This window comes from Mus pahari, chromosome X, assembly GCF_900095145.1.
Source record: "Mus pahari chromosome X, PAHARI_EIJ_v1.1, whole genome shotgun sequence".
Classification (NCBI taxonomy): domain Eukaryota; kingdom Metazoa; phylum Chordata; class Mammalia; order Rodentia; family Muridae; genus Mus; species Mus pahari.
Genome location: NC_034613.1, coordinates 92776351 through 92802360, shown reverse-complemented (window position 1 = coordinate 92802360; position 26010 = coordinate 92776351). Strand labels below are relative to the sequence as shown.

The 26010-nt window shown below is 34.4% G+C and overlaps 1 protein-coding gene and 1 pseudogene across 1 annotated transcript; one reads left to right on the top strand and one right to left on the bottom strand.

Annotated features, from left to right (window-relative positions):
• The first annotated feature begins 260 nt into the window (after positions 1–260).
• On the top strand, positions 261–976 carry LOC110314449 (annotated as a pseudogene).
• A 1970-nt stretch (positions 977–2946) lies between these two features.
• Positions 2947–25703, bottom strand: LOC110314246 (putative P2Y purinoceptor 10). The gene is made up of 2 exons (XM_021188692.1): positions 25521–25703; positions 2947–4744 (listed from the first exon to the last, which is right to left on the bottom strand). The coding sequence occupies exon 2, from the start codon at positions 4545–4547 to the stop codon at positions 3489–3491; it is 1059 nt and encodes a 352-aa protein (XP_021044351.1). The 5' UTR covers positions 4548–4744; positions 25521–25703; the 3' UTR covers positions 2947–3488.
• Positions 25704–26010: the final 307 nt, after the last annotated feature.

The following is a 26010-nucleotide window of genomic DNA, read 5'->3' as shown; positions in this document are numbered from 1 at the left end:
CATTTTAAAAAGCTGAATTTTTCTTCTTTTTGCTAAAAATTCATGCAGTTACCTTGATTCAAAGCCACAGATTTTGAGAATCTAAGCAAGTTGGGATTTGTGGGGAACAGGCTTATTAACAGGAGAAAAATGTGAGAACTTCTAGTTTAAAAACCTAGAGATAAAAACACTATAAATAGGAGGATTCATGTGGAGATCAGAGTGAAAGCACATCTGAGTGGATGCAACAGAAGGGATCACAGATACCAAACGGAGTCTAATTTGGCTTGGAGTTAGCAATTGTAGGAGCTGTGGTGAACTCTACTTTATATAATGTGGATGCTGGTCATAGAACGGTCATCTTTGACTGACTCACTTTCTCATCCTTTGGGTACAGAAACCAATTATTTTTGACTGCCACTCTCAACCACAGAATGTATCAGTCATTACTGGAAGCAAAGATTTGCAGAATGTCAACATCACACAGCGTGCTCTCTTCCGGCCGGTAGCCAGCCAGCTTCTTCCTATATACACCAGCAAGAGCAAGGACTATGATGAGCGGGTGCTGCTGTCTGTCACCAGAGATCCTCAAAGTAGGTGGTGGCTTGGTTCGATGATGAAGAGTTGATTACTCAGTGAGAGCTGGTCTCCAGATAGGTGAATGATGACCTCATAGCATGAGCTGCAACATCTGAGATCATCTTTGATGACCTGTCGTTGACAAAAGGAGTTCACAGAGGCAGTAGAAGCCAAACATGTGGCTCAGCAGGAAGCAAAGACAGCCAGGTTTGTGGTGGAAAATGCTGAGCAGTAGTAGGTAGCAGCCATCATATCTGCTAAGGGTGACTCCAAGGCAGCTGAGCTGATTACCAACTCGCTGGCCACAGTAGGTGGTGGCCTGATTAAGCTGGAAGGTGCCGAGGACATTGTGTACCAGCTCTGCTGCTCTGGGATCATCACCTACCTGAAGGCTGTACTCCTCTAGCTTCCCCAGTGAGGCCTCCCATGCTTCACCTTCTTGGGCCAACCAGACCACCTCGATTATTCTTAATGATGCCTTCCTTCTCCTCCACCCCAGAAATCACTTGAAATTTAATGATTGGCTTAAAGTGAAGGAAATAAAAGTAAAATCACTTCAGATCTCTCAACAACAACAACAACAACAACAACAACAACAATAATAATAATAATAGAGCTGGAATCCATAAATACATCTATAATAGAAACAAACAAGCAATGAATCACAATATGATAACTGATGATTATAATAATAACTTCGAGTGATCATGAAAACAGTTCATTGTTAACTACATTTTAAAGGAATTATTACATTTCATTTGTAATTGGGAGCACAGCAGTGTGTATATGGAGTTTCAATTCCCAGCACCTACACAAAAGGCAGGCACAGCAGGCATCTGTAACTCCAGTGCTGTTGAAGTAAAGGGCAGATTCTTTTTATTGGGCATCTAGTCCAGCCAAGCATTTAAGCAGTACTAGATATTCTGTCTCCAAAATAGAATGGAGAGAGATCACAGAAGACATATAATGTCAAAATTCTAGCTGCTATCTTTAAATAACAGAGAGAGAGAGAGAGAGAGAGAGAGAGAGAGAGAGAGAGAGAGAGAGAGAGAGAGAGAGAGAAAAGAGGACAGTCATTTTTATGAGAATTTATCGAATAATACATTTTATGAGAGGAATAAATAACCAAGGAGAGCGACATAGGATCTATCATGCCCAATACAGAAAACCTCTAATTCTTATAGGAAAGAACAAAAAGAATCAATAATAAAATCCAAGCACCCCAAAACACAGCCAACTAAATTAAATGTTCAGAACTCTGTTAATAATAAATGTTAAATGGCCTCTAATAATCAACAAAAAGAGATTAGCTAATTTTATTTAAAAACAAGATCCAATTATTTGTTCTATTTCTGGATATATAGATCAAAGATTATAAGAAATCATATCATAGAGATAGTTACTTATGCATGTATACTGCATGTTTATTCACAATAGAAGAGCTATAGAACCAGTCTATGTAGTCATTAATGAATGAATGTGTCAACAAAATGCAGTATGTATAAACTGGAATTTTATTGATGTGTAAAGAAGAATTAATTCATAACGCTTTTGGAACTAAACAACAGTGTGTTAAACAAATAAGTCAGACAAATATCACATTTTTCAATCAAATATTTATAATACACAATATATATGCAAAACATAAAAGTAGAGAGGGGAGGAAGAAATGTAAACGGGATACATACAAAGTATGATAAGGGAGGTAATCAAATACAAGATGTAATAAACAGTTGTATCAAGAGTGCAAAAGAGAGAATTTAGAAGGAAGGCACCAACAGGAATTGGATGGTATCAAAGGTTGTGGGGAGTAAATAAGAACCAAGTACGATGATATATGCATATGAAAATATCACCACGAAATCCATTCCTTTATATTCTAACCCAAAAATAAACTAATAGCTAAAGGCTACATGAAAAAAGTAGACACCAAAAAAAAAAAAAATAGAGACAGGACAAAAACAGTAATTCATAAAACTAACCATTTCTTTATAAAATTTCATTTTAATGATACCCAATGTTTAAAAATGGTAAGATAAAAAATTTTCCAGTTTGGATGATTTATATTAGTAATAACTCAGCTACAGGGATTTTTTTTAAAGTGGCAGTATTTGCTCTGCATTAATGCTAAAATTTGATCAGTTCATTGGTATATTCTACTTAAAAAAATAATTAGGCTCAACTAAACCTTACCAAAATGAAAACTGTATGAGTCATGTGAGTCTTCATTAATCAATCAATTTAAATGAACTGAGCAAAGTTACTTATGAAACAATATACCTAGCCAGGTGGATCATAATAAAGACATATGAGAATATTTCCCAATTAGTGACAGCAAATAAAAGTATCATGTCACAAACTCACAGCCATTCAGAGTTGTTGTTTTAAGCCTTTAACCACCTTTTCAAATATGCAGAGCACAATTCCATTTTAGGTGTTTACATTGTCTGTAACTTCAGTGATAATTTTCAGAGGCTCACCTGAATTGATTCAAAGTGAGGAAAAGATAATATTATAGATATTTTAAATTATTCTGTTGCTAATTTCCATAATTCATATCAATATGAAAGGCTATCATTCTATAACATAATTGGCTTAAGTAGTGTATGTTTTCTAAATAAAGATAGGGTCATATTCTAATGTAGACTTTTTAAGATTGGAATAACTTGTACATGTCCACTAGATTTTTAACATATTTTGCATTCCTCAGTAATAGATGAGACTATTGGCCCCATTACTGAAGAACACGTGTGATTATTTCTCTCGATTATCACATCGTATGAAAGGTTTTTTTTTTTCTCAATAGTCCACTAATAATCTTGGTATAGAGAATTCCTGTAGACAGATTTTTTTGAGTGAAGTGGCTGAGTTTCTTCACGATACCCAGAATCACTTTGAAATGGCTCAACTGACACAGTAAAAAGATTATTTTAGATCACCATTTCATCACATTGTGTTGGAACATCCAAACATTCCAGAGAGATAGTCTGAAGATTCTCCTTCCTCTGACGAATTTCCAAAGTGCTGTCCTTACAATGCAAACATGACTGGATAACCAAACTCCCATGTTCTGAAAATTGATCACGAAATTCTGAAGTCATAAAATAATACACAACTGGATCAAGACAACAGTTCAGATTTGCAAGACACAAGGAAATGATGTGGAAACATAGAGTGCTCCTAATAAAGGAACAGTTTGAGAAGACACGTTGCTTTACCATCATAAAGAATGGGAAGTTGAGATGGTAAGGAGTGAAACAGACTATGAATACCACTGCACACATTAGAACCATTCTCAAAGCTTTTTTCCTCTCTTTTATATTTTGAGGTGGATCTTGGAATTCCTGTAAAGATTTTCTTGTTTTCCATGTGCAATATGTAATAATTACAACAGGCAATACAAACCCTCCAAGTTCAGCGGCAGTTACCATGCCAACGGACGAAGCCATACTAATGTCGTGAAGTCCTAAATCAGCAAAGCAAGAATCAGTGTTATTGGCTAAGCCAGCACTTCTCAGGATGGGAAGTGGCAAACAGGCAGTCCCCACAATGACCCAGACAGCAGCACTGATGCCCACATCGTACCTACGCTTCCAGTTTCTGGCTCTGAATGGCTTGAGGAGAAAGAGGCACCTCTGAAGGCTAATGCATGTCAAGAAAAAAATACTGGCATACATGTTGAGATATTTCAGATAGAAGCACAGCAGGCAAAGGGCCCTCTGGAATGGCCAGTGACGATTGATATAATAGTAAATCCGAAGAGGTAAGGACAGGACATGAGCAAGGTCTGCCACTGAGAGGTTGATCATGAAGATGATGGCCTTGTTCTTCTTGCTGATGAAGCGGCACAGAACCCACAGGGCTGCACTGTTAGCCAGGAGACCCGGGATAAATATGAAGATATAGGTGGTTGCATACAGAGAGTACTGAAATGTCAAATAAGTGACATTGCAATTACTCTCAGCACTGCTGGTACTGTTGCTGCCCATCTTGAATATCTCAGTATGTTCAGCAAGGAAAACTGTGGAATTATGACTCCTGCCAAAAGATATAGGTGGTTGCAAAGATGGAGTCCTGAAACAGCATCTGTAGATAAGTGCACTTTACTCTCATACTGTTTGTGCTGTCACTTCCCATCTTGAGTGCTTATGTTCCTTCTTTAGGAAAAATCTTTGCATGATGATTTCTGTGGAAAATAGAACAAAGATAGAGTCAGGAGCATGCCAACACATGTGAATGTGCATATTGGTTGTAGTCCTACCACAGAGGTGTTTAAATATGAATTTTCATAAATTTGAAAGCTCTCATCTACGTAAAAATTAAAATAGGTTAGCAATTTACCAAAAGATAAATAGTAGCAAGGAAGATATTTTCAAGAATGTTTACATGATCTTTTAAGATCCTTATTTTCACCAACAAACTTTGTCAGGTTTTTACTCTGACAAAGAATCACCAAATTTTCATAGCTAACCAACCTCCAAGATCTCATGACCAAACAGACAAATATCCCAACACCCTTGTGAAATTCCGTGTTGGATTTGTACAACTGTTTCTGCCTAAAGTTTGAGATTGAGCAGAGTTCTTGTCATCATCTCTAGGTGAATGAAATCTTAGTACATGTTCAACAGCTACCTTATAAATTATTTGATGACTGCTAAAGGGAGCTATGAATTCATGTGAACAACTCATAGATTAAGGCTCTAAGCAAGGGCTGGCAGGTCACCAGGTTTTCTGGATGATAAGGTCTTTGGGAAAAACAGCTCCCTTCTTCAAAATTTTGACTGAAAGCATGGTTTGTTTCATTTGTAACACCTTTTATAAGCTCTTTCCACAAAAATTTTGTGTTTATTAGCAATACCATGACAGCTTCAAACACTCAGGAACATTGCATCTATCTTCTCAGCACTTCAGTCAATTATCAAAAGCTCTAGATGGTATCCTGTTATACATGAAGCAAGAGTTGGCTTTTTTCCCATTCATTCTCAATTCCCGTGAAAATTATTCATGTAAATGTGTTTTCAGTGATCATCAATTTTAGAAATATCTTCCATCTATTTAGTGACTTAAAATCTGTTCTCATGTTGTTTCAACTTAGTTATTCCTATCAAAAAGACAAAGTAGTCTACCCCCTGTTAGACATAAAAGCTCTTCAAATATCTCAAGATAACAATCATGTCTTTTCTCAAATCTTCCTTATCCAGATTAAACATTCATTTCTTAATATGACATTGTCCTTGTTCTTGGTTTTGTTTTATGTTAGATCATTATTACTTTTGGCCAAAAGCCACTACAGTACAGCTTATTTTATCCTTGAAGAAAATATTTAACTGCTAAATGCTTGATAATTTTCTTTGAAATATGTTTTATATATTCTGATTTCAAACACAAAAGAATAAAGAAGATTTTAATGCTTCATTGTACTGTTTAGTACTTGAAAGGGCAGTTAGTTGGCTACACATTTAATATGGCTGAAAAATGAGACAAGCTTAATGGTAATAAGTACTCAAGTGGTCAAGTAAAATGCATATGTTGCAATGTCTCTTTATTTAGTCTGGAAAGTAATATAGGGTCTCAGACCATGTATACAGACTTAGACACAGCCAATTAAAAATCGTAAAAATGTGGTCAATTCAGACAAAGCCCATACAGTGTTTAAACCTATTTGATGTCTCTACAATGAGTGCATGTAACTCTTGGATAAACTGTATTTACTGAGCTCAAAGTTCAGTGCTTAGTCAAACAACCAGGTCATTCAGGCAAACAGCTACTTTGGTTTTTTTTTTTTTTCACTGAGTTAAATATGCAGCTGAATGGGGCACTTGGTTCAGTAGAGTGCAAATACAGACAACACTATCACCTTTATATAATTTTCTTAACTAAGTGAAATAATTGATATTGTGTTGTTTATATTCAGGCTATTTTAAAAAATACTTGCAAACCCAAACAAGGTGAAGTATTCAAATACTACCTACCATCTTTGGTTTCATTATAAACACAAGTAACAAATACTAAATGTCCATTTAGGTCAGATTCTATAATCAGAATTGTGTGTAGACTCTATCAATATTAGGCACCAATATTATGAAACAATGATATGTAATGGCTGTTTTGTCAGATGAACAAACTGAGGCTTCTAAAAGACAGGAGTCACTTCCTCCATGAAGCACTTTTTTACATCCACAAGTTAAACAAGTAATTTTTCTGGATTCATCGTCTCCATAATTCTGTCCATTCTCTTTAGTGAGTATCACATAATATTTCCAGCATGATGAGGTCAATTTCCTTTCTAGGTGGCGTTGCTGTGGGAAACAGCTAGAAATCTCCTATGTGCCAAATACTCACCTTCTTATTACATCTTTTCCTCCAAAAATAAGTCTAGTAAACTATCTTTAATCTGTGAAGTGTCTGTTGACTGTTTGTTGAGTGAATAATTTTATGGAAGACAATTGAATATGAGAGACAGAAAGTCTCTGAGAGGAAGAGAATGAATGGGAATGAATGAGTGTCTGGGGATTAGAATTTAGCTGTGATGTTTGGCTTGACCACCAGGTGTCATAAGTACACCAATGTTCAAATATACTTCAAAGGGGTTTATTTGAAACCCCATTAACAGAAAAATTAAAGGAGAGATCAACAGGCATCCGGTGAACTTCAGAAAACGAAATCCTCTCCACAGTATTTTAGACGACTCGGTTTGTTTTTCTTTTAAGCTTCCACACTTCATAATCATTTTCTAGAGATTTGCATTTCTAGATATATTATAGATTCCTAAATTATAGACCTGGTAAAGGCATCTAGATAAGAAGCAGTTACTTTTTTAAAAAGGAAAACAATGCCAGAAAAGGGAAAAACTAAAAGTTACAAATTCACAAAAATAATTAGTGGTGATGGCTGAACTGGGGACTCTTGTCTATCACCACAGAACAATGTCTACTTTTCCAGGAACTTTGAAGATGGAAATCACATTTTTGTAATTATACAATAACACAAATGTTCAGAAATGAACTAATGCTAGATTTTAGACCACTAATCTTGACACTGAACTGTTAAAACAAGAAGGATCTCTTCCTTCCAATTTTTCCAAGGCAAATACACTACTTTTAAATGAATGATTTTAGTCCATGATGATAAGATTGTATAAGAAACTGCCTTTTTAAAAAAAAAAACTTATGTTATTTTTAATATTTTATTATTTCTACAATAGGGAAATTAGTTCTATTAGAAAATATAGATAAGTAAAGACAAAACAAATTTTATTAATGTAAAACACTCATCCTAAGATTCTCATATAGTCTGGTTTTATCCATACTCAGACATTTATATATATATAAGAGTTATGAGGCTCAACATTTTAATTCATAACTTTCCAGGGAATTTTTCTAGGTATGCTGATTTATAAATTAATTTATATAGAACCATTTTAATTAAATTTGACTTATATACACATATAACTTTATAAACAGCTTTAATCAATTAATCATAGTTAGTATAAAATTCCAAGTAACATCTAAAGCATAAATTTAATTGATATTTACATTTTTATTAGAATTATCTAGTTTAATTTATTTAATCAATGTACATTGTAGTAGATTACCATTTTCTTTGTTATTAGAAAAAAAATTAGAAAATCTAGAAAGGTGTTACCTGCCTAAAATGCCAACATGGAGAAGTTTAGATGGGAAGATCAAGAGTTCAAGGTCATCATTATTACACAGATATATCAAGGGCAATCTGGTGCCATGTGAGATCTTTTCTCAAAAAACCTTAAAAGCTATAACATTATTACACACCCATCTTTATATCTTTAAAAAACTTGTTCCTTAAATTTTAAGTTGGATTGTTAGGCATTAAATGTGTATTCAAATTATCCAAGAAGGTTTCCCATATGAAACTTCAAAGTCCATGTTCTTTTCAGTAACATTACAATGTCAAATATGTTAGTGTTCCACATAGATCAAATCCTATCTATCTAGTAGTAGTATGATATAGCTAAGTATGACTCAATCAAATGATAGGTGACAAATTGTGAACCTGTATGCTGAATATAGCTGTATATATTGTTAAATATTTAAATAAAGCTAAATAACATATCCTTTACCTCAAATATTTACGATTTTCTTGACACCATTTAAGATATCCTGCTAGCAACTCTCCAGTATTCAAAGTGCCCTTTGCTATTTTGTGACGGTGCACAGTAAACATCCAGATTGTATGACTCATTCCTCAGCACCCAGCTAATGGATCAGCCGTAATTGGAAAACTACAAGTTATCTTAATACCGAATTGAAAAAGAATCTTGAATGTTACACTTATGATGGGCCTATAAATATAAGTGCAAATACTTTAACACATGGTCCTCAAAGTTAATCATTCCTCAGAGTGACATAGAATGCAGTCCTACCAGAATTTCTCATTGAGTAGATCTGAGGTGGGAACCACTAATAAGCATTTCTAATAATTGTTTCATGGGATTTGGGGATCACTCTGAAAATGACTGCTCTTCATACCTCCAATACCAGGAAGAGTTGTTTTAGCTCAGACAAATGGTTTTTTCCTCTCACAAACATTTTTAAATTATTTAACTCACTTTTTTTTCTTTTCCACATTGGAGATGAGGAAATTTTTTGACAAGTTTGTGGTCTAATTTCCAACAATTTCTAGTATAGTCTGGCACTTTTATCTATACTCAATTATCTCTCCCCTCTTGATATCCTGGAAAAATATCACTAATACTACTACTACTAAAAAAGAAAATTAAAGGAGGTTTTGCTCAGTGTACTTGTTAGTGCAAAGGACTGGTGTTCAATCTTGATCCTCACAGGGAGGGTACACCACCTCCTCTTAGAGCAGGAACACATGTGGTGCACAGACATACATGCAGACAGAAAAATTAAGCACATAAAATAATAAAAAGAAACTCCAACATGTAATAAGGACACATGCTCCACTATGTTCATAGCAGCCTTATTTATAATAGCCAGAAGCTGGAAAGAACCCAGATGTCCCTCAACAGAGGAATGCATACAGAAACTGTGGTACAATTACACAATGGAGTACTACTCAGCTATTAAACACGATGAATTCATGAAGTTCTTAGGCAAATGGATGGAACTAGAAAATATCATCCTAAGTGAGGTGACCCAATCACAAAAGAAAACATATGGTATGCACTCACTGATAAGTGGATATTAGCCCAGAAGTTCAGAATGCCCAAGATACAATTCACAGACCACATGAAGCTCAAGAAGGAAGACCACAGTGTGGATACTTCAGTCCTTCTTAGAAGGGGGATTAAAATACCCATAGGAGGAGATACAGAGCCAAAGTTTGGAGTAGAAACTGAAGGAAAGGTCATCCAATGACTTCCCCACTTGGGGATCCATCTCATATACAGTCACCAAATCCAGACATTATTGTGAATGCCAGCAAGTGCTTGCTGACAGGAACCTGATATAGCTGTCTCCTGTAAGACTCTGCCAGTACCTGACAAATACATAAGTGGATGCTCAGAGCCATCCATTGGACTGAGCACAGGGTCCCCAGTGGAGGAGCTTGAGAAGGACCCAAGAAGCTGAAAGGGTTTGCAGCCCCATGGGAAGAAAAACAATATCAACCAACCAGTACCCACAGAGCTCCCAGAGACTAAACCAATGAGTGCACAAGGAGGGGCTCAAAGCTTCATCTGCATATGTAGCAGAGGATGGCCTGTGGGATATCAGTGAAAGGAGAGGCCCTTGGCCTTGTGAAGGCTCAGTATCCCAGTGTAGGGTAATGCCAGGACAGGGAAGCAGGATTGGGTGAGTTAGTGGGCAGGGGGAGGGGGTATGGAATAGGGGTGTGTTTGGAAGGCAAATGAGGAAAGGGGATAAAATTTGAAATGTAAATAAAGAAAATATCTAATAAAAGGAAAACATTTGGGATATAAATAAATAAAATAATTAATAAATAAAAAGCATAAAAATAATTTTTAAAAGTTAAAATACTGCATCATCTTTAGGTTTTTAAAGATAGTCAGGGTTCTCTGTTTAAAGAATAAATCTTCCATAATTGGAAAACAATCTCAGTTATCTAAATTAGTTATTTATTATCCAATGCATCTTTGACAAAACATTATTGAACTTATTTCTGAAACATCTTACTCAACTGGTTCCACACAAAAGTTATTTTTTAATGTTGAGAATAACCGCCATGTTGTGGCTTAAGCACTTGTATAAACAATGTTTCCCAAAATTCAAACCATGTTAAGACAAAACATGCATTACAAGAAAACAAATTACTTTGTCTTAAACTTCCTAGTCCTCCTCCAGTGTCAGGAACTTCAAAACAGGAGGTTCAATAAAAGTTAAAGGACACAGTGACTTTCTTTGGCTTCAGAATATAACTGGTAAAAAACACTTTGCTCATTTGTGGCTGATTTTCATTTTAACAGTAAAATCTATTTCTGATTTTATTACTACCCCCTCCCCCAGAATTTGGAAAAACTCATAAACTTTGTCCCCAAACCACCTATTTCAAATTCTTTTTATCTGGTGCCAATGTAACTTAAATTCAGTTTTCTAGTTTGTTTATTTTTTCTTGACCATAAATACACTATAATAGTACAACTATCAAGTATTTTCAGGCAGATCTTAGTTTGAAAATAAATATCTGTACTCAAAAGTTGTGTTTCTTGATTTATCTTATCTACAGTCTTGTAAATTACACAATGTACTCCATTGTTTATATGTTCAAAGAAGGAAGCTAATTTTTACAATGTTTGCTTCTTGTATATAGTAATATCGTGATGCATGCTGCTTTTATTGTCTTTTGTTTTGTGAAATTCTTCTGAGTCATGAGAGAACACAAAATATAAATACATTTCAAAGCTCAGCTTATGTTTCTTTTACCTCAGGAAATCACTCATGACTTTATAAGTCCTGTCAACCTCAACTTTCTTTGGATTTTTGCTGTATTTGGCAACTTATAACTGCATGGGTACCATATTTCATGACAATTGAACTTACTGAAAATTCCTAATGTACCTTATACCCATTTTATGATTTAATCCTCATAAAAACTTGGAACTTGACAGATGGAAGCAGGCACATAATTTTATAGGGTTTGGGGAATGATTTTAAGTTATAATCTCCTTAATATGCGTGTTATCTTAGTATTTTTGAAATGTAGTTCCTACTCCTTTGGAAGTGTGTATTTATATGATGTTATATAGCCACTATGATATAGACTCAATCTCTACAACACATATCTTGAACATGTTTACTGATGACTAACCTCACTTATAATCAATGAATCATATTTCTATTTTCCTGAACTTTAAAATATATAGTCATGTCTTTTATCCTGCTTCACTCAGTTCTATTCTGACATAAAAAGGCATTGTCTCTGTCTCTTGTTAAGCTTTGAAGTCTCTGTATTTCCAATGAAGTTCATTGAAATTGATCTGATACTGTTCTGAAGTGAGGTTCTTCAAGGTAAGGACTTACTTGACATTCAAGTGCAAACAACTGAAAAAATCACTCAATAGTGAAAGCCAAAGAAACATAAATAAATAAATAAATAAATAAATAAATAAATAAATAAATAAATATTTTCAAATATTCACAGGAAATGTTTATGTGACATAAATGACAAGGAAATAGAATATTAGATAAATACTATTATAATACCATGAAATATTGAGACAATGAATATTTGAGAGTTCCATTAACACCTAAATGTCCTAAGTCAAATATATGCAAATTAGAACATTGGGGGAAAGGTATACATTGGTAAAATGGAATAGGATGAATGACTATATTCAACTATATGCTCCCTACAGAGAACAGATAGAACATATTATCAATATGCACAAGACCCTGAATTCATTCTCATCACTAAAACACTGAAACAAATCTACTAATAAGTGAAGCATGGCATATGCCTCAATTTTAGCTCTCTGAAGGGAGAGCTAAGTCAAAAACTTGGTAATTCAAACCAAAGTTGAGCAAAATAGAAAGAGGATAGATTTGTTAAGAGAAGGAATTTTTGTACTTTAACAAATGTAAAGGTACTTACTAATTCTTAAGTAACAAAGGGTAAAAATATCACAAGAAAAATATAAAAATGTGTTAATTAGTCTTTAGAGGAAAAGTTTTAGATTAAAAGATATAGTAAAAGAGACAGCATTTTGAAATCTATGACCTAATATTCTACATTACAGAAGCATCAATAGAAAAATAACACTAAATGAAAATCTTGCAACACTACAATATGAATAAGCAAAAAAGAATATAAAATAATAGAAAAAACAAGGAAGACAAAATTGATTCCTTGAATGCATAAACAAAACTGTGAAGCCTTTATCCTGACTAGCAAAAATAAAGGGGGAAAATACCACAACTTACTAATAACAAGGGTTAAAAGAGAAGACATTACTGACTGAATAGAATAAGTGTTAGAAAATGCTATTAACCATAGTATGCCAATGTTTACATGGCTAAATTTGGATATTTACAGAAACCAGTAAAATTTTATTTTAAATTTTTCTTTTAAAATCAAATGGACCTAGGAAGAAAGGAAACAAAGTTCACAATCAATAATCATACCAAAATGAAAAGTGTAGGCTCTAAAGACTTCACTAATGAATTATAAAGCTTTTAAAAATGAATTAAGGCTAAAGGTTCAATGTTGTTAAAATGGCAATGGAGCCATGTTGTTCTAAAAATTAATGCCTGTCAAATCATAGCTACCTTATTGACAAGGTAGCTATGCAAAAAAAAAAAAAAAACAAACAAGCAACAAAAAAAAAGCTTTCTCCAAAAATAAAAAGAGCCTATGAAAAGAGAGAAAACATAGAAGATGCAGACTTTCACATTTAAAATTATAGTAATCAAAACAATGTGATGGTAGAATAATGACAGACATATTGACTAATGCAATCTATTTTAAAGTTTAGCAATATAACTCATAATTTGGCAACTGGAAGCATGTACATGATTTTACAGTGTTTGGGGAATTCGTGAAGTGTGTGATCAAGGGGTGCTCTAGAAGCATACCAATAAAAGGTTAGGAAGAAGAAATAATAATACTAATTTGTTCACAAAACAACTGAATAGCTGAACAGAAAAGCATGAAGTTGGTAGCCATTGCTGCCTTGATCATTTCATCTATCAACTCAACTAAGCTAGTTATTCAATGGTACGTGCATGAACACACACATGCGCATGCGCACACACACAACTTTATGAGCTCCTAAGAAGATTCCATATCTTTTCAATTGTAGACAGTACTGTAAAAAAAAAACAAAAGCATAAGGTGCAGCTATCTCTCTTTAGAACATAGTTATTTTACAAAAGATTTGTTTTCTTTATGGATATCTTTATACATCTACATAATTAATTTTCTTATTACCCCACTCTCTCTTATCCTTCTTTTTCCTCTTTCCCACTGGTCATCCCACCCCAAATAGTCTCTTTTCTACTTTCATTATATATACATAATGTTAAATTCTTCATTCATGGGAAGAAATGGGATAGTCGTGTTTCATAATCTGGCTTATTTTGTCTAACAGACTGTCCTCCAGGGGTTTGTCTCCACTTTCTTTGTGATGAAATAATTTTCTTCCTCATGCTTGACTAATACCCCTACTATACAACACTTCCTTTACCTATTCTTTCATTGAACTACAGCTTGGATAATTCCACGTATAGCTTATTGTGCATAGTAGTGAAATAAATATAAATATTCAGGAACAAACAATATAAATATAAATATAAACAATAATATAATTAAATAACATTAATATAATTAATACAATTAAATAATATAAATATTGTTTATTCCTCAGTGGTATTGCAGAATCACCTGGCAGTTCTATTTTTAGGGCTTTGAAGACTGTCCATAATGATTTTTATAACAGCTAGACTAATAGACATTTTAATTAACAGGACAAAATAATTTCTTTCTTTAATATTGTATTGGTTACTTTCCTGTTTCTGAGATAAAAATACTATGACCAAGAACTTAAAATTACTTTGGCTTACAATTCCAGAGTTGAAGATCATAATGGGACGAGGAGACATGACAGCAGGCAGCTGGAACAGGAAGCCGAAAGATCATATCTTCAGCCAACAATGTGAAACAGAGAATGAACTGCAAGTGGAACAAAGCTATAAAGCTCAAATCCCACCCCAGTGACACATTTCCTCCAACAAAGCCATAACATCGTAAAGATTCCATAAATTCCACTAACAGTGTCACCAACTGGGGACCACATCTTTAAATATCTGAGCCTATGGGGAAATTTTCTCCTTCAAAACACTATACACATATTACCAATACCTTTTTCCCCTTGGTGGCAGTTATTCTGGGTTATCAAAACAAAGTGGCAATGTTTGATTTATATTTCCTGGTTGGCAAGGATCTGGAACATTCTTCACTTACTTATTGCTTCCACCACTAGGTGGTGTGCAGCACTGCATGTTTGGGAGAAGGAGGCAGTGGCTCGATATTCATGGGGGTCTTTATCATTATGATTTCTCCTTGTCTTTGTTTCTCACAAGAGTGGAACCCTACCTTAGGCAAAGCTGTGTATATAACAACTAATTGGAAGCTGCTTATGTTAAAATACCACTGACTCCTCACTTGTACCCACAAGGTTACTAAAAATGGAAGGGACCTTAAATCTATGCCATACTTTTATGTATGTCTTTCTGCTTTACATCAGCTGATGGCACAGAGTTAGATCACTGACCTTATATCCAATAAGGAGTGCTTAGTAATACTTCTTGTCCCTGATTCTTGTTCTGTTTGAATTTAAAGTTCACATCAGCTCTGCATACATGGACTTATAGTCCTTGGTCTCCTTTTTCTACTCCTGTTCAGAGTGGCCATCTTCTCTTTCTATTTTTTGCCATTGCTTATTTTTTTTTAATTGGACTATTGGGGTGTATAAGGAAGGAAGCTTCTTGGGGCTGCCAGAGCTCTAATTTTCACTCTAAAATCTCAGTAGAAGAGGTTGATTCCAGATAATCAGGCATGTGACAGGATTTTAATGTGTTTGAAGACATTTTCATGAAATGTTTTAAGGGAAACCATTTAGATAATCTGAGTAGATAACTTTCAACCAGTTGGAAACTAACCATACAGGCTTCCACAAAGATACCTGCAGGTAGCAACTTCACCCTGTGAATTCGGTCCTGCTTATTCTGAAAGGACAATCTAACTTATTAGTTTCTGCATTGCCTAGTCCGTACCCACTGTGACCTGTCTCTTAATTTATGTCCACTATTAGATCTGTTCCACGAATTGGATGTTGACTGACATTAATATGAGTTACAGGAGCACTTTTTTTTTTAAAAAGAACCATCTTAAGGATGAATTTTGGAATTTCTCCTGGGTTTTGATGAATTTGATGTTCACTAATCTGATTAGAATTAAATGTCTCCATGACTATTGAATATGGTGAAAAGATCATGGTTGCCCATGGCATGATTTGGCAATAGAGGTACTCAAAATATTGGCATTGAAAATTTCTAATCAATCTTAAATACAATAAAGTTGCAGAATATCATATATGTATCCATTATAATGATAAATTTCAAATATGTAGAAATACAGAATAGAATTGCTTATTGCTCATTCTGCAAGAGGAAATAAATGGCAAAAGAAAAATTCAGGCCCATGGATTTGAAGTTGAAACTGAAGCTGCATGCTGATAACCTATAAGCACTTTCATTTTCTATGAAACAAACTTATCTTCTGTTGTCATAGGGACAGTTTAGTTCAACCAAAACAAATGTCATCTTTTATGTTTCCAATTGTGTAAATAATTTTCTTACAGAAAAGCACTGACTGGAACCACACAGATAATAAATCTGAAATGGAAACACAATATATCCAAGTGGAGCTGGTAATAAGAAGTATCTAAATTGCTCTGTGTTCTCTCTAGTCAAAACAAGCCCCTGAATTCTACCTAAAAATCTTACTGTCCCTTTGCCTTAAGAATTTATGATAGCATCCTGTATGGTAGTTGTTTCTGACTCTTTTCAAAACTCACTACCCCAAGTTCTCATGCTTCCAAATCAAGAACATCATTCTAGTCTGAGTAAGTGTCAATAAGTAAGGCACAGTGTATAAATCAAATGTCTTCTAGTTCTGTGGAATGTCTAACTATTTATTTTTATGGACTATATTGAAATAACCCAATAAAGGTGACAGATAAGCATGCTGGTTCGAAGGTGTCATTCTTCTATATTTCGGTAAACTACTCAGGCTTTAATATTGTTTGTTTGTGCTACTTGTGATCCCCTAAAATCTGTATGTTAGAACCTACTCATCAATATGGTGACACTAAAGGATGGGATTTGGAGGGAAAGTGGTAAAATGGAATCCTTATAAATGGAACTTCATTAAAATGTTCTCAGAGATTTGCTTTCCACCATGTAAAAATGTGTGAAGAACCTACCAAGTATGTGCCAGAATAAAAGATGCTCAACACTAAGACCCCATGGTACTTTACATTGATATTATCCTTCTTACCTTCTAGTTCATGACTGTAAGCTCTTCAGCTTCTGGTCCCTAAATAAACTAAGAAAATAAATGTACTAAATGATCCACAAATGTCTAATGTCTATTTGCTTCCTCTGCAGCAAATTAAGGTTGCAATGCAGCAGAAATAATATTTATGGTGTCAACAGATGACAATGCTATATATAAGGAGCTTTTTTTGAGAATCCTTTTAGGTGAATCACTTGGCACATTACTGTAATTTGGAGGGAAAAAAATGTCATCCTTTTCAGGTATTGTTTGAATTGTTAGTTGGCCTAGAGCTGGTCTTCTTAAATGAGGTATACTAGCCCTTTCAAGCCATAAATTTGTAAATATATAGCAGAAATCAACTATCAAATGCAAATTATGTATACACCAGATTTTAACAACTTCAAAATCATAAATAACCTCCATTAAAAGTAAATCAAACTTTGTATCCAGGACCATTATGCTTTAGGATATAGTCCATTAACTAAAGAATCAAACACTGGTATGGTTTTCAAATGGTTCTGTATGATGTGCAAACACAAATGAAGGTGGACAACTGCAATATTATATCTTCTTCCTGAGAAACCCCGCCCCCTGAAGATTATAGCAAACTTAATACTTTCAGTGAGAAAAACACTTAGAGGTGACTTTAACTATCCATTTTGCTCAAAAGTTAAAGTCTCAAGAGGCATGATCCTATTTTAATTCATGGGTTGAATTCTGATGTTTTAGATGGACAATGTGTGATTCAGAAAGTGTACTGTGCTGAGGGGGTTTGAAGATCACATATATGGCTAGAATTCTCCAGTTAATGTAAATCTAATTGTAAAATGGTTAGACAAGCATATGAAACCTGTCCTAGAGTAAGTAATAAAAGCCAAAGCGTTGGGCTGACAGTTCATATCCACTAGATGAAAATCAGAAATAAGAAATATTAGAGAACATGGATAACATAGTAGTTAGAGTATATCCATTTCTGGTGAGAATATCAAATGCAGTACTGCTTTGTAAAACAGTTTGGAAGGGCCTCAAGATGTTTCACATAGAATTACTGTATGGCTCCATGTATTACTACCAAAGAAATTAAAACTTTGAGAATGATAAAAAATTCATGTGTGAATGTTAATAGCAGTATCATTCATTTTAATAAAAACAGAAATAATCCTCAATCCCATCAGTAAAAGCTGGATGAAAAAATACAATGTCAGGATGAAGGTGAAGTACAGTGACATATAAAAAGGATGGGATAAAATATACTATATGAGCAAAGGGCTGATTTGAAGTTTTAAAATGGAACATTTTAATCAATTTCATTAATATATGAAGGAAGAAATATCACAGGAATATATCAACTAACGAAGTAAAAGCACTGGACAAAATTCTGTAGTCATATTAAAACTTTATAAATGTTCAGATACCATCTCAACAAAATCAGTTCCAGATAGTGTCATCATTCGAGATACTACAAGAAGTTCTAGTCAGCATAATAAGACAAAGAAAAGAAGAAATAAAGGGCAAATATAAAGCAAAAAAGACATATTATCTATTTGATAACAATGACTTTCAAGTATTAAAAAAATGAAGGAATCTAGGAAGTGCCTAGCCTCACAAAGACTTTAAGTGCCATGGTGGGGGGGATACCCAGGAGCTCCAACAACTCAGAGGAGAGGGGGAGGGGATGGGGGAAGGATTGTGGGAGTGACTGACTGGGAAGAGGAAGTAGGTGACTGTGCATGATATAAATAGAGTAAGTAAAAAAAAAAAAGAAAAGAACCAGTAAAAAATTTCATAGACATAACTGATATATTTATAACAGCTGAAAAAAATCCTTGCAAAACCAAACATACACAGGAACTATATATTGAAATCTATAAAATGCTGATACAACATCCAGGTTTATATTTAAAAATATAATGTGTTTCTGGATTGAAAGATTATAAAGACTATTATCCAATCTCAAGTGGCCATCTCTAAACAATTGTATTTATAACCAGCACAGTTGATGTGTTTATCTCTATATATTTTGTCAATAATATATGTGTATATTATATGAAATATACATATTACAAATATAATAATAACAGTTATAGAAGATGAAGTTTTGAATCAGAAATAGTTTGGGGTAGTGGAGTTGGAGAAGGAAAGGGTGGGGTGGCTAATGCAAATAAAGTTTATTCATGTATGAAATTCTCAGAAAACTTAAAAAAATTGTATTTCAAGTTCTTTTTTTTTTTGTATTTCAAGTTCTAAAAGTTGTTCTTATTAGCTTTTGTCAATTTGACACACACTAGAGTCACCTGGAAAGAGGCAACCTCAATTGAGAAAATGTATCCATCAGATTGGCCTGTATGCAAGTCTCAGGAACATTTTCTTAATGTTGCAGAGGGAAGGACCAGTCCACTGTAGTTGGTATCACCCTTGGGCAGGTGGTACTAGGTTGTATAGCAAAGCCATGGACCATGGACTGCAAGGCAATAAGCAGCAGTTTTTCACAAACTCTGCTTCAGTTTCTGCTGATTTTTGCCCTGAGACCTTACCCTGACTTTCTTCAGTTGAGGAGAAACTTTAAAATTAAAATAAACCCTTTCCTCCCCTAAGTTGTTATTTATTAGTGTTTTATTACCACAGAGAAACAACAGGACAGATGTATACTCTCCCCAACCTGATCTACAGTTTAATAGGATCCCAAACCCCAGCAGATATTTTTGTATAATATGATGCTGCTTATTTGAAAATATTTATCATGAGGCAAAGAAACTGTAACAAATAAGATAAGGATGAAAGACAAATTTAGTACAATCACTGAACATGATATTGTGCCTTCTTTCTTTCTTTCAAATTTTGAGACAAGGTTTCACTCAGTTAGCTAGGCTGGGCTTTAACTTATTCTGTAATCCAGGCGGATGTTGAACTCATAACTTTTGCTTCAGCCTGCCTAGCAGCTGTAATTATAAGCTTGCTCCACTCTATCCAGTTGTGACTTCCCCAGCAATCAAAACAACATGGTATTTTGGAACACTAAAAATATTTCATTAAATAAATTAAAGTGAAAAGAACAGACCAACGTAAAAATGTACACATCCCTATTTTCTACAGAAGTGAAAAATTTAACCAAGAAAATGTAGCCCTTCAATCAATGGTATTTTGGCAACTATATAGTCATAGGAAAATAAAAGTTGATTATTCTTACGAACTTTGTTAAACCATACAAAAAATGCCTCATACGTCAAACTAAAAAATATAATGATATAAAGCACCAGGGTGTGAGAAGTCTTCAGAATATGTTAGTAATTTTTTTTTAGTTATTACACAAAATGATGGTATAGGAAGAAACAAAATAAAATAAATAAATTTGACCTCATGAAAGTTCAAAAGTCTGTTCTGTGAAAGAGGAGGTTAAGAAATAAAAGCAAGCTTTTAAAGAAAAATGCTTGAAAGCTACAAATCTAAAAAGAAAATTACTATTATGTATAATATAATAAAGCACAACTTTAATAAAGCAATGGAACTAGAAAATGGAGATGAACAGTTTTTTTTCAAAATAGAACTCTGAAATACATCCACTTACACACACATACACACACACACACATACACACACACACACACACACACACACACACACACACGGGAGGGATGGAGAGAAAGGGGGCAGGAGGGAAGAGAAGGGAAAGGGGGAGGGAAAGGGAGCATTACTATGAAAGGGAAATACAAATTAAAACTACAAAGAGTTATAAAATTATACTTACTAGTCTGTATAACAAGAGAATTTGCAACAGCAAATGTTACAGGAATGCATAACAAGTGTATCTCCTATAAATTAATTCTCTTAGTTAAATATCAACTGCTCTGCAAAGATATTTGATAGATTTTAGCAGAACTATAAGTACATACACTATAATCCTAGAAATTCTCCTATGTTGGTGTCATAGAAAAATCAAACTATAGCCATATGAAACTTATAAATAAATACTCACTGCCCTCTAGCTATTTCTCCCTCTATAACAGACTGGAAACAACTCAGATACTTTAGTGGATTAATAGGTAAATAGATAAACAAGGTTTATTATAGCCCTGTCTTGGTGTCATGTTTAGTTATAAACGGAACCATCTATCAATACAGAAAAAAAAAGGCTTCAAAGGAACTAGATAAGTGAAAATGCCCCATCTAAAAAGGGTATATATTACTTCATTCTATTTGTATAGTGTACTCAACACAAAAATAAAATGCTGATGTGGAAAGCTTATGAAGCGTTATCAATGTGCTATAGACTAGGGTGGGTTCGGATGTAAGGAGAACTTTTGTGCTGATAAAGGATTTTCAAATAGATGGTGATGTTGTTTGAACATATGAATGTATGTGATAAAATTTACACACATGAGTACTTGCCAGAACTGATGAAATATAAATAAGTTCTGCAGTCTAGTTCATTGTATTATATCACTTTCCACTTCCTGCTTTTGATAATATACCATAGTTTCTTAAGATCTTATCAATAGGGAAAACTTGGTGAAACGTACACAAAGAATCAGTACTTTTTTTTTTCAATTTCTTGTGAAACAAAAATATATTCGCAAATAAAAGTTTTGTTAAATTTCTTGAAGAGATTCATTAAGGCTCAACTGACTAGAAACTAATAAAAGAGAGTGTATCTCAGATGTTTCATACATAATATATGGAGGAAATCATTGCATCTCCACTCATGCTGTTGATTGTAATGAGTGTGATCCAAAGCTAAGAGATGGGTTTCTACAATATCAACAAGCCAGAACCCCAAGAGCTCCCAGGGACTAAACCACCAACCAAAGAGTACACATGGAGGGACTCATGGCTCCAGCCTCTTATATAGCAGAGGATGACCTTGTCTGGCATCAGTGGAAGGAGAGGCCCTTGGTCCTGTGAAGGCCCCAGTGTAGGGGAATGCTAGAGTGAGGAGGTAGGAGTGGGTGGGTGTGCACCCTCAAAGAAGCAGGAGGAGGGGGTATGAGATAGGAGGGCTATGGAGGAGAAACCGGGAAAGGGTATAACATTCGAAATGTAAATATATAAAATAACTAATTTTAAAAAGGAAAAGAAATGGGTTTCTAATTTGTTTTTGTTTGTTGTAAATATCATTCTGAGGCTGGAGAAAGTTCAATTGCAAAAACTTCAGAAGCATCTCAAGCATTGAACTGAAATTGCCATCAGACCTAGCTCTCATGTGAGAAATTCTGAATGTCAAGCCCAACCTTGAGTTCCCTGACTTACCCACAGAAATGCTTCAGTCTCCTTTCAGGCCAAAGCCAACACACAGAAGCCATCCAGAAAAGGAACATTTGCACACTACTGGTAGGAATGTGAATCAGTACAGTCACTTTTGAAAACAAAATTCAATTTCCTCAAAAAGTTAAAATAAAATATATGATCCAGTCACTCCGATCTTGAGCTTGTATCCAAATAATTGAAAGCAGTATGTTGATATATCAATACTTTTATGCTAATTTCATGATTAGTCACAAATAGTCAAGATATGAAAGCAGTAAGTCTACAAGTAGAAAAAATGAATAATAGTGTGGCACATACACACAAGAAAATACTGTATAATATTGAAAAAATGATATTACATGCAACAAAATGGGTAGAAATGGAAGACAATATACCAAGGAAAATATACTTGGTTTTAAAATGCCTCATAATCTAATCTCACTTATATCTGACATTTTAAAAATATTGATTTCTTAGAAACAGAGAATAGAAAATGGCTGCCAGAGACTAGGGGGAGAAGAGAAGAAATGAAATGGTAATTAAAGTATACAGTGTTAGCCAGGCCTGGTTATGCATGCCTTTAGTCATAGCACTCAGGAAGGAGAATCTCTGAGTTTTGAGGCCAGGTCTTCTACGGAGCAAGTTCCAGAACAACTAGGGCTTCAAGGAGAAACCCTGTCTCAAAACACTAAAATTTCAAAAACAAAAAGCAAAAAGTTAAACCAGAAAATGTTATAAAAATGAACTTCATTACCTGGTGATCATAGTAAATAGCAACATACATGACAAGATTTCTAAAAGAACACATCTTCAATATTTTTACCCCAAGAAGGTAAGTCTATGATCAGAAGATCACATAGTAGCTCATAAATGTACACCACTATTTGTCAATATAATATATATTCTAGGAAGAAAATAAATGATTGAAAAGATATGTAAAGTATAAAAATAAATTATGCAACATGTTTTATTTGTAATAAAGTTTAAGAAGTGGGATCGAAATTTCCAAACATAGAAAAGAAATTTTTACCCATGATTAACAGTGTCCACATTTATAGCTATGTTTAGCTGTTGTGATCTAAGTATATATTTTAACTACGCTCTTGGTTAATAAGTAGGCAGGATGTGTGAAGTCAGAAAACGTCTCTTTATTCTATGCTGTAATATCTCTCCTTTTGGCTCTCTTACCTCGTTTTCAATTACTTAGTATGTTTTAAAATGTAGACCTTCCTGGTTTGTGAAAAAAAATCTACCAATTGACAAAAAAACTCAGCCTATAAACTCATTAGCTAATTTTTCACTAGCTTAACCTTTTGCCATGATTAGAATCACTTGTGTCTTAAGAAAGGAGAACTTTGAGAGACCATAAATAACCTCTGGATTAGCTTATTCATAGTGACATTTCTAGTTAAAGGCAGAGAGAAACACTTCTAGTTCAAAGTGTTGTCTTTTTTTTCTTTCCCAGACTCAGAATAATGTGCCTAGGCAGTTGCCAATTTGTAAGTTTAACTCTAGTGGTATATTATAATTTTATACCACTAGAAACTTCAGGCAAGTATTATTTTTCCAATCTTGAGCAATAAGTTTGACCAAGTGGAAAATGTCTCATGCTCTAGTGAATAATTTCTTTCTCAGCCTTCTAGGACACACACATTCACAGCTGCAGAAACTAAGACATCAGCACAGCGTCAGCCAACAGAAACCTCTCCCTTCCCCTAGGGTTCTACAATTCAGCAAACATCTAGTCCCTACTAAGCTCCAACTTTGTGTTAAAGTCTGCTGCTAGGGACACAAGGATGATTAATTTCCTTCTTCCCTCGCCTAGTCTCAGAAGCCGCCTGAATAACGGATCTTTCTTCTCATTAAACTTCCTGGGTGGAGTGGGGGAAGGGGAAACTGGTGGCGAAAACTCCACCCAGAACTTTAAGTCTTCTGAGGACATCTTTTGTCACAACCCCACCAAAACTGTTTCTAAAGAGGGTCTGTCCAGAGAATGCTGCTGATTTCAGCCCTTCTTGAGGTTCCCAGAGCTTTGCAGCTTCTTAGCCTGCCTGGATTTCATATACTGGCCCCAGTATCAGTCACTTTGGAACAACTTTGCTATAGGAAAAAAGCCCCACCCATACTTGTGGTTAGAGAGATTAGGCAGAGCTTTCTCAATAGCAGACAGTATGGTGCCGCTTGGCAACCATAATATACACATAGTGCCATTCTGTGAGTCATGCTCATGTAGTCTACAGCTGTTAGTTTCATTTTGTTACTGGAAAAAAACAGTAGTACAATAAAGCATTTATCCTAAATTTTTACAGAAAAAAAAAAACTTCATTTAGAGAATTTTTTTAAAGGGGCTATTTACTGTCTTCAAGACTTCACTCTGGGGAAAATTAAATATGTACAAAATACACTGATTTCCTCATCTCAGGAGAAGGAAAATGTTGATGTAAATAGGTTTCATTTATATTTTCCTAATAAATACATTAAACATATTTTACTAAGGCTTACAATCTCACACAAAATCATGTAATTTTACACATTGTGGATAATTTTACATATAGAAGGATCAAATTCCACATGTGAAATTAGCAGACTTTAAAAAGAACATGTTTTTTTTAAAACCACAGAAGGAATTCTTTCTAAAAAAGACAACAAAATGTTTGGAACGCCTTCTGAAAATGCTTCCCATGTTCTCAAATTAAAAATACATCCAAAGAAATGTTCATCGTAAGCTGAGAATCAGCCCCATTGAGACTCGACAGCTGTGCTAAGTTCTAGGGCTTGATGAAAATCCTTTTGTGCTATTTGAAGCCATCACATCCCACCGGAAAATGCATGCATGGAAAATGTCCCAATCTGAGAAAACATGTCAAATCTCATCTTATGAAAAGATTAAGGCACTTAGATGCATTTACTACTTGAATGCTGCTTTAATTTGGTTGACACAAACCATGGGTTTAAAATTGTAAGTTTATTTTCCCCCGTTGGCTCACACTAACAAAAATGCATTTAATGAACCACAATCTCAATTTTAACACAGAATTGTTAGGAGCAATGTTTAATACAAGTCTGGACCCCTGGTTTTTGTCAGTGGCATGCTAAATTGTAGAGAAAGGAGCTTTCTATCTAGACAGCCACATTTCCTCTCAGAAAGCATGCAGCAGTTTCAGCGAACATTTTAACCACTTAAACTTATAAATAGATATTACCTCACTGAAGTCTCCATTCTTCTTAACAATATATCCCCCCAAAGGTAAGATATTAGCAGACTCAGAATTAAGTTTTCAGTGGAAGCAGCAGAAATTCACACTGTCGTTTTCAATTCACACAGGCTTTTTAGTTCTATTTTTGAATGCATGAAGAGAAAGCCAAGAACCTTACCCTTTCTACCCTGTAGTGAACTGCAGGCTTTTACAGCTAGAAGAGGAAGTAACGTAGTTTATTCAGCAAAACAGGAAAAAAAACAAAATCGTTTACCTCTAATGGGAGGTAGAACTGTCTGTCAGCATCACTCAGTTGTTTGGGAAAGCCTTTGCCTCAGAGGATATTGTGGGCAAAGTAAATTCACATTTTGGCTTTGATAAATTCAGAGTTTCCATGATTTGTACACTTCTTCAATCAGGAACAGAGTATCTGACTTTAATTTGCCACGTATTACAGTCGTTGTCTCAGTCTATTCTGAACATTTAAATTGTGGGC